The 9,073-nt window shown below is 41.0% G+C and overlaps 1 protein-coding gene and 1 non-coding gene across 2 annotated transcripts; one reads left to right on the forward strand and one right to left on the reverse strand.

Annotated features, from left to right (window-relative positions):
* Positions 1–2,054: 2,054 nt before the first annotated feature.
* Positions 2,055–3,176, reverse strand: asRNA:TS15 (antisense RNA:testis-specific 15). The gene has a single exon (NR_124047.2).
* On the forward strand, positions 2,755–3,416 carry CG34175 (uncharacterized protein). The gene has a single exon (NM_001103603.1). It carries the CDS (start codon positions 2,867–2,869, stop codon positions 3,125–3,127), a length of 261 nt encoding a protein of 86 aa, NP_001097073.1. The 5' UTR covers positions 2,755–2,866; the 3' UTR covers positions 3,128–3,416.
* Positions 3,417–9,073: the final 5,657 nt, after the last annotated feature.

Genomic DNA, 9,073 nt, shown 5'->3' on the forward strand with positions numbered 1-9,073 from the left:
CTCGACTTCCCAAAAGGTGTTAATCAAATGGCCAGTATGTCCTGCATGATAAATGTCCTGGCGGGAAAACACATTGTTAGCAGGGTGTGGCCAAATCCCTGAGGCTTTTCCCTTCTGCGTAAAGTTTTCCCTATGGCAGAGTAATTTTCAAATTTCGTATATGTTTACTTAATATTAGTAGATTTTAGTTCAAACGGATAGCTCGTCACAGAGTGCGCAGAAATGGAAAATACCTAAGTAGAATTGGTTACATTTCCAGCTACTTAAACTTAAATTGCAAGTCTGGTGATGTTGCCTGAATTTCCACTGCTCATCGGCAATTGAGCTAGTTCCCCAAATGGCACTCAAATTCCCGACATATTAAAAGTTGCGGCTTGGCCTTGTTCTGCGGTTAAGCCCGAGCCCTATGCCACATGCCCCGAAAAGTATGCCACGTTGTTGCCGTTGCAAGTCTCGCCTCTTACGCTTTTTTGCTGCCTGCATTTTATGGCTCTGCTGCACAGTTAGTGTGTGTGTGCGAGCGAGATGCAGAGTGTGTGCGAAAGAGAGCGCAGTAGAGTAATTGTTACATGCATTCGAGTTGACTTGCTGCGGTCTATCTGCAGCACCTCCCCTCCGTGCGCTTCTCTCGGCCCATATGCATTGGCAATTTAATGCCACGACAATGCCGTATTATTAGTTATCCTTGCCGCACCCCGCCTCCTGCCCCTCCCACTGCCACGCCCACTGTGAAACCGAGTTGTGCATAATAAATTAACCGCATGGCCGGTTCGAGTTATGCTCATTAAAGCGCATTTGTATTTAGTTGTGCATAAAACATTAAGCGAAAATGAGCCAACGTGACCAGGACGAAACTCATGTCCTTCCCAAATGCCCATGTGTGCGTGTGAAAAGCGCATGTGTGTACAATTCTCTAGGTGTGCGTGCGTATGCGTAATTACACTGGCTGCTCACTCGAATCGAATTCATTTCAATTCACATTTAGATGGCCAAGTGAGAAGATCGCCATCGAACGTGGAATTTGACCCGCTCCTGGGAAATCACCTGTAATTATGTGATTAAAACGCTCTCAGCTCGTGGGCCTAGTATTGATTTTAAATTGAATAAACTTGTAATTAACTAAATGGCCTTCCTGCACATGTGGCGTGGATTTTGACAGAATTGGAGCAAAGTGTGCGGACATTCAGTGAAATTCCGTGAAGGAATCTTTGAATAAATAGTATCTTAGCGCTATCAATATTCATTTTATATTAGGAATTCTCTGAAATGTTATAAAATTGTTTGCACATTTCACAGAACAAATCGTCCCACATATTGTAGTCCAAAATGGAAAAATAACCATAACCATACGTTATCTCCTTTTTAGGCAAAAAAAAGACCCAAAAGAAGAGACTCATATATAGAAAACTTTAAACTTTATTACTCGAATCCTCTATTATATGAATGAAAATGCAATTTATTTGCTAAATACTGAAGGGGAGGGGGAAATGACCTTAGAGAGCCACATTTTCTTACTCCCTGTCACATTTGCTTAGGCCTCCTGCAGGAAAACAATTTAAACTTTCATTACAGTCAACACATTTTGCCCTTCTTTTCGGCCCTCTCACACATTTGGCCACTTGAGCGACACTCATTCATAAATGCGAGACTCTCCATGGGAGTGCGAGTGGGGCCATTTTCCAGCTGCTTCACATCCTTGAGCTTCCCTTCTTCCTGAGACTTTGGACTCCATCTTTTCATCCTTTTCGGAATGTAGAGTACACTTTAAAGGGGGGGTACATGAGTTGCTAGAACGATGTCTGGAAAATGCGAAGAGTTATTATATGATTTATAATCATATTGCAAGAATCCTCACGAAGTTATGAAATGATCTATAATATTCCAATTTAAATTGCTCTTTTTCTGTATCTATTTAATTAGAACTGCAAACGCCAAGTGTATTTAACACAACTCTAAGCTTCAGGGACTTGCCTTCCATTTGCTTGTGAGAAATTTTCAGGATTTTTGCGGCATCTCCTATAGTTGTAGTGGTGTTGAGTAATTTCCAGCAACATCTGTGGCCAGGCCCCGCGTTTCCGCATCCTTTGCACCCTTCTGTGACTTCCGTTTCCGCTTTCGCCCTCTTATCATTATTGCTCATCAAGCGTTTCTAATGAAGTCGTAAAAATTGAAAACTTTCAAGGCATGTGAGCGCGTCCTTTATCTCCTTCCCCGTCCATCGGCATGTCCTTTTCGTGGCGTTGCGGCTTATGTGTTTTGCTTTATTGCCTCTCCTTATTTTGGTACAGTTTTCCGAGCCCGTCATTTTAGCTGGGGATTTTTTATGAGTCTGCCGCCATTAAACGTTTATTTTTCTGCGGTTTTCCTCGGCTTCTTTTCGATTTCTTTGTATGTTTTCCGCATTTGTTGTGCAAACTCACATAATCAGCTTTAAGCACTCTACGCCTGCAGCTTTATAAGCTGGCACACGCCAGCAAATATTTACTGGCAAACTCGGTTTGTTTGCTTGTTTGTTCGGTCTCGACCGCTCTCGATTTAATGCTAATTTGGTGTTTCGACTCGTAAATAATTACAATTGCCCATGGACAAACATGAGCCTCAGGAATTGTTTAATTTCTCATCTGTGCTGGTTGGCAAACACTAAAATAATTATTCTCCATTTAGGTGTCAATTTACATTTTTGCAATGCGTTCTCTGAGAATTTTTATTTGAATGAAAATTTGTATGAAAATTTGAAATCGTCTGTCTAAGCTATTTTTGTCTCAGAAAATGTCACTTTTTGGTAAAATTTTAGAAAAATTTACAGAAATTAATTTGATTAAATTGTAAGTTTCCGATCTCGGATATTTCCCTACTTTCCTTCAGAATGGTGTGCCGCTTCAATCCCTTTTACATTGGACCAACTCCACCCAGCTGCTGCACGGATTTGAAGTCCGATTGCGATTGCCCGCCGTGCTCACCGGATACAGGGTATCAGGAGCCTCGACCCGTTCACGAGGAGTGCAACCCGGGTGTGCCGAAGAAGGAGACCAAGGAGAGCAAGTGCAATCCTCCTTGCAAAGAAGCCCCCAAAAAGGAAAAGAAGGAGAAGAAGTCCGAGAATAAAGAGGCTAAAAAAACTAAATAAATTTAAGTTTTGCTAGAAATTTGTAACATAGAATAGCCTTTTTTAAACACAACATTGAATCGTGCTGGCTACGAATGAGCATCGAACTTGGCTTGTTAAAATTCAATTACACGCAGCTCGCAGCTACAAAACTGAATCCATTTATGCACCATATCAAATCAAAGTCAACCGCAAAAATATATTTTCAAATTGAATTCTCCCATAAGAGAAAGGCACAAACGTGAAGAAGCGGTCATAAAAACTCAATAAACGGCAATAACGCTTGATATACGTATACGTATATAAAAATATGCCAAAGCAGACTTCAAACAATTTTCTCGAGCAAACGTTTTCTCTCCAAGCGATTTTTCATCTCCTTACTGATTTTCCCGGTCTGGCAGCGATTGCACGTCCTTTGGCTCCTGGAGGCTGACTAATTTCATTTGCCACCTCCTTTTGAAGGGGCTGGAAAAGTGAGGGAATTGATTTTATTAAATCATTTGGCCAGCGAAGAAGAATGAAAATTGTTAGACAATGGGAAATTACTAAATTAGACTCCTTTTTTCATACAATTCATTCGCCATCTTTGATGTGCACTACAAGTTGTGGCATGTGTAGCCAGCTTTTCCAGCTTTTCCATTTCCTATTTGCATTTTTCTTCTGCATTTGCTCAGTTATTTGCTTGCGGCTGCTCAGTCATAAGCAATTTTTCTTTTCCCATTTCCGTTGGAAAATGAAAAGCGAGTAACTGATGGTTGTTTAGTCATGTTTAGTTTGTCCTAGTGAGACAGATTGATGATATAAATAACTTTTTTATCTTTTCTGATCAACATGTTTTGAAAACGTCATAAATTTCCTTAAAGGAGCTGGTAAATGCTTCTATTATTTGTATAAAATCATGCATCTTAAAGACTTACTTATATTGCGTTCCATTAGTGAGCTGACTTCTATGTCCCAGAATTTGTGCTCCCATTTCGTGGCTCATGTGTCACCGGCATTGTTATCCTTTCCCTTCGCTTTGAAAATGAAATACGAGTTTTTCGGTACTCATCCTTGGAGTGATAGCATATCCGAAAAGTGCGGAAAGGAGCTTCTCCGTCTCGCATTTTCTACTGCCATCGTTTGAGCACTGGGCTATATCCACTTGGCCCCCTTCGACGGCTTGGCCATTTATATATGCATAGCGATGCAAATGCTGGCTGGGCTTCATTTATCACTGGCTCTGACTTTTATGCAAGCCATAACTTCTGGTATGCATCTGGGGCGGACATTGATTTGACTGGCGGATCGAGGCTTTTGGCTGCCGACTTTGATTGGCCCCGATTGATGACTTCTGTGTGCCACGCTTTATTTCCATTAATTAGACTTGTAATTGGCATCAGGTGTCGTTTTTGTTGCCATTGCCATTGCCGTTGCCGCCCATCTCATTGTTGATCCCTCGACCCGCCTTGTATTTACTGGCAATTGTGGCTAACGATTTATTTGCATACAATCATGCAATTCGACTCGGCTGCTGCTGAACTGAGGAGGCTTAGCCGAGTATTTGCTCTCCAAGTAGCTAATTAGTTGAGCAAATTTGCAGTGCTTGATTGTGGGGGTGGGGCAGATCCTTGGTCCAAGGGTTATGGTTTGTGGCATTTGGATTGATTTCAATCAATACATTTGCTTGCAATTAAAGGTGGTTCTTTTGTTGCAAGTATTGGTTCGCCTTCGATAATATACTTGCAACACAAATGTAATTTTAGTGAGTAACTCAACAACCTGCATAGCTAATAGAAACGTTCTTTTAGTTCCGTAACGCTTATTTGTTTGCCAGATGCCAACTGTTGCCCCAAAATCGCAGATTTGTTTCACGATCCTCGTTACTTATGCATATGACAGTCGACAGCGGATGGAGTATGGCTAAATAAATAAAATAAAATATTAAATGCCACTATAAATTTGCCCAGCCCCAACTATAAATAGCTGTCGAGCCACTTGAAGCAACACTCGCAAATTATGTATACGCACCGTTGGCCTTCCTGCGGCGCTGAGTGGGTGGATGGTTGGATTGTGCGATGGTGCTGCTGTGGCAGCTGTGGCTCGGACCAAGGACAAACATTTTCGGTAGTGGCTTGTTATTCCTGCTCGTGCGTGTGTTAATGCCAACACGTCGCGCTGTGTTTGCGTCTTCATGCTTTCCAATTAAGTCGAGAAGATAAAACAAAAGCTAGAACAAAAGGTGGAAAGCCGGGCGAAAGTAGAGTTTCCCCTCGTAATGCGGGACAATGCCGTTGACTCGGCTCTCAGTTTTGGTTTGGTTTGTTGTCCTTTGCTATTTGTTGCCTGTCAAAACAACTTTAGTTGGAGCCATCATGCGTGGCAGCGAGCCAAAAACATTGCCTGCCTTTGGACGCATTCCGAGTAGTTAACTTTCGGAGATGGCGAATAGCAAATGGAAATCGATTGAATGGCTGACGGTGTTCGGGGGCGCAGATACACCCCATACACACATAATTAAGCAGCTTGTGTAAGAAATTGTTAATCACGGCTGAGAATGAGGGAAGGGCAGCTACATTGTGGCTATTTTACTGACCACACATGGATGAAACTATCTAATAGAAGTATGGCTTTGGAATAAAGTTAAAAGCCCCAACCAATTTCATACCCAAATTAATCAGAGCTGACAATGAATCCATTGCTCGATTGCTCGAGATGAATGTCCCATTCATATTGTATTTGCTCCACCCCCTCAAGTGACTTAATTATGTGATAAATAATATGTTTTCTGCGCCTACGCACTCATTTAATGCTCATTAAATATTAATGAATATTGTTGAAAGGGGAAATATTTGTTTTTCATGAGATTTTTTCCGTTGATGAGTCTGTGTCCTTGGGGATTCGATGATGTTTACCAGAGTAAAGTGAAAAGTAAATGATGTACTTAAAAGTTGAGTGCTCGTACAGATGTAAAAGCTGTCTTCTTCTTCCAATAACATTTTCATCCGCCAAATATAAGTTCAATCAATCATGAAGAGTAAAATAAAACCATCTTATTGTAATTTGACTTCTGATGGGCCATACTCAATAGGCAAATAAAAGAACCAAATTAAGCTGAGCGGATTTAGATATCGATTACGCAATCACACACACACACACACATACGAAGGCGAAGAAAGTGAAAAAGAAATTTGATTCGCTGCGTTGCCAATTTTGTCGCAACGGTTGTCAAACTTTTTGTGCCAGTTTTAATTTAAAGCTGATTTATGTGTTCTTATAATCATGTGTTTTTATAAGATCCCAGCCCATTTGTCATCCAAAAAAGAATATACAACTGCAGTGCCATTTGGAGTACTTTACTTGATAACAATAGAGCATTTTGTGTGCGCATACTAGTTTCATTCGGTTTAGGGAAATTCTTACAATGTCCTGATGTCAGGAAAGCTGACTTTGTAATCCGCTTATGTGCGCAAATTTGGTGCGAACATTGAATAATCACTCACGCCGACAACAGCCAACAATAATAAATAAGTCATTTGCATATCTTCCCAGGACGAAAAGGCGAGATTGGGAAAAGGCCTGTTTACTTTGAAGAATAAAACGAAGTAGTAAAACAATTGAAAAACATTTTTAATATGCGTTTATTTAAAATATTTCCTTGGTTGTGTGGTCATTTTGACTAGAAATCGTCGAAGAACAAGATTTTTCCAAAAATTCGTTTTTGTTGATTTTTTGTTAGAAAAGCATCGGTTTTTTGGCCATAAGTAAAAGAATAGTTGTCCAAAAGTGGAATGTCATAGCTCGTTGAGCTCGTAACGAAATTCCAAAACGATTGGCATTCAAAATTTGAAAATCTAAATTTTACCCATTTTTCGCAAAATTTAATGATGTAACCCTTTAAAAAAAATAAAAAAAATTGACAAAAAATTAAATTTTCGAAATCTTCAAAAATGTGATTGTATTTGTTTATTGTGGTTTCCAGAATGACAAAACAGTCGGTAAAGTATCTTTGTGACCTATAATGTCTTAGTTATAGCTAAAAACCTCAAAAAAAGCACATTTTTCTCCAGTCCAGTTAAGAGTTAAGATATTTAACCACTCCACTTCCCCTTTTTAAGCTCATTGTGGTGGGTTTTCAAGCCTGCGAGCCTGTGTTGCAACATGTCAACTGATTATCAAAAGAGGGCAGATAGCAAAGGTACTATATGTGTGCTCCTTGGTTATTAACACGCCACGTAAAGCGACAATGACGTAATGGCGACTACGTAAACGAAGCAAACACAAATACCGCAGGACATTCAGGACTGCAGGTTATGTGAGTGTGCGGAAGAGGCAGATCCTGCTGGGGGAAATTGGATACGGAGAGGCACTCTCGACACCCAGCAGGCAGCGAAAAGCGGAACGAACTTTCCACGGAAAAGCAACCGGAGAGGAGTATTAGCAGAATGTGGTAATTAAACTAGTTAGGCAACTAATAGAAGATGCAGTGGGTAAAACGGTTGGGTCCAGAGTTGGCTAACAACTTCGTAGTAATTGAAAAAATAATTGGCCATGCAGTAAAGTATCCACTACGTAGGGTAATAGGGTAATTGCCTTCGATATTTAGATAAACGTTTTTTAGAAGGTGCTTACTTATATGGAAAAAACTACAACACTGAAAATTTATTGTACCATGTATAGATTACTACAAAATAAAAAAAAATATTTTTTCTTAAATAAGTATAAGTTTATAAACTGATAGCCTCCTATATACCGTGCATTCCTCGAGCGAGTGTACGGAGATGGGAAAAGTTGATGCCCCGTGATAAAACTGCGGAAGCGGAAAAAATGCCGATAGCATTGGCTTGGGGAAAAAGAAACCGAAACAGGCTACAAAGGAAGCTGCAGGATGTTTGCCCAGCCCAGTCAGTTCGGGCCAACTCTCATCCGCAATCCGCAAGTTGGCTTTTTGCGTATGCCTGACACACGCTGTCTTAAACAAGGTAGCTGCCTCACCTGAATAAGGGAAAACTGTTATTCACCTGTCTGCCGACGCATACAGGAGCACAACCTCGCAGGACCCGCGTCAACATATTCCGGCATATGTGACAGGGTTTCCTCGGTTTTTACATGACAGAGGACATAAACGATTTGGCTGACTTGGGCGGGCTAACCTTGTCGCCATGGCCTGCATTACGAGGACCATCTGAGCCCAGCTTCCGTCGAGCTCAGCTTCCGTTCTAAGGCTTCTCGCAAGGAAATCGGTTTGTCTTCCGGCTGCGACATCCTTTGCTCCTGCACTTCTGCGATTTCCAGCAAGTCAAAAGGTGGTTAACAAGCTGAATGGAGTATCTGCAGGTCGGGGATTGTTATTTGGCGTGCAGAGCTATGAGAACAGCGAGCAAGTAAATTCACAAAGGTTAAGACATGTCATGTGCACTAGAGGATTACAAGGGCGAATGTCAAGGATTTGAGCGAAAAAATATGAATTAAATTTGAAAAATTCTACAAAATATATTACTTGAACTACTGCCAACGTTCATTTTGTTTCTGGTCCCATTTTGCAAAGTATTTCACGCAGCAAATCCATTTGAAAATTCATCAGGCTTGAACCTCAAATATTTTTCTAGAGCATCCTGCGACCCCAAACAATTTGGCTTATCTCTTAGGGAATCACTAGTAAAGATGACACTTTATTTCATGTCATTCGTTATGCAGGGCATGTTTACCTCATCGTTGTGCCACCCACAACTTTCTCAGGCCAGAAATAGAAGAAACCCGTTTTGCCCTGGTTTCAAATGTTTTGCGCTGCCAGCATTGCTGTGTTACTTTTTAAGCGCGGCCAAATTAGCGCAACGAACTCGCCCCTAAGTATGCACACATATTTTGTCGTGTTCACGTGTCGTATACGTAATGTGCCAAGTTTTCATCTCGCGAGCTGCTTTTCGCAGACGTGCCCCGACAGGCATTTCGGAGTTGAAAGTTAAGTCGTTTAACCTACATGTGAGC

The sequence above is a fragment of the Drosophila melanogaster genome, chromosome 2L, assembly GCF_000001215.4.
Source record: "Drosophila melanogaster chromosome 2L".
Classification (NCBI taxonomy): Eukaryota; Metazoa; Arthropoda; class Insecta; order Diptera; family Drosophilidae; genus Drosophila; species Drosophila melanogaster.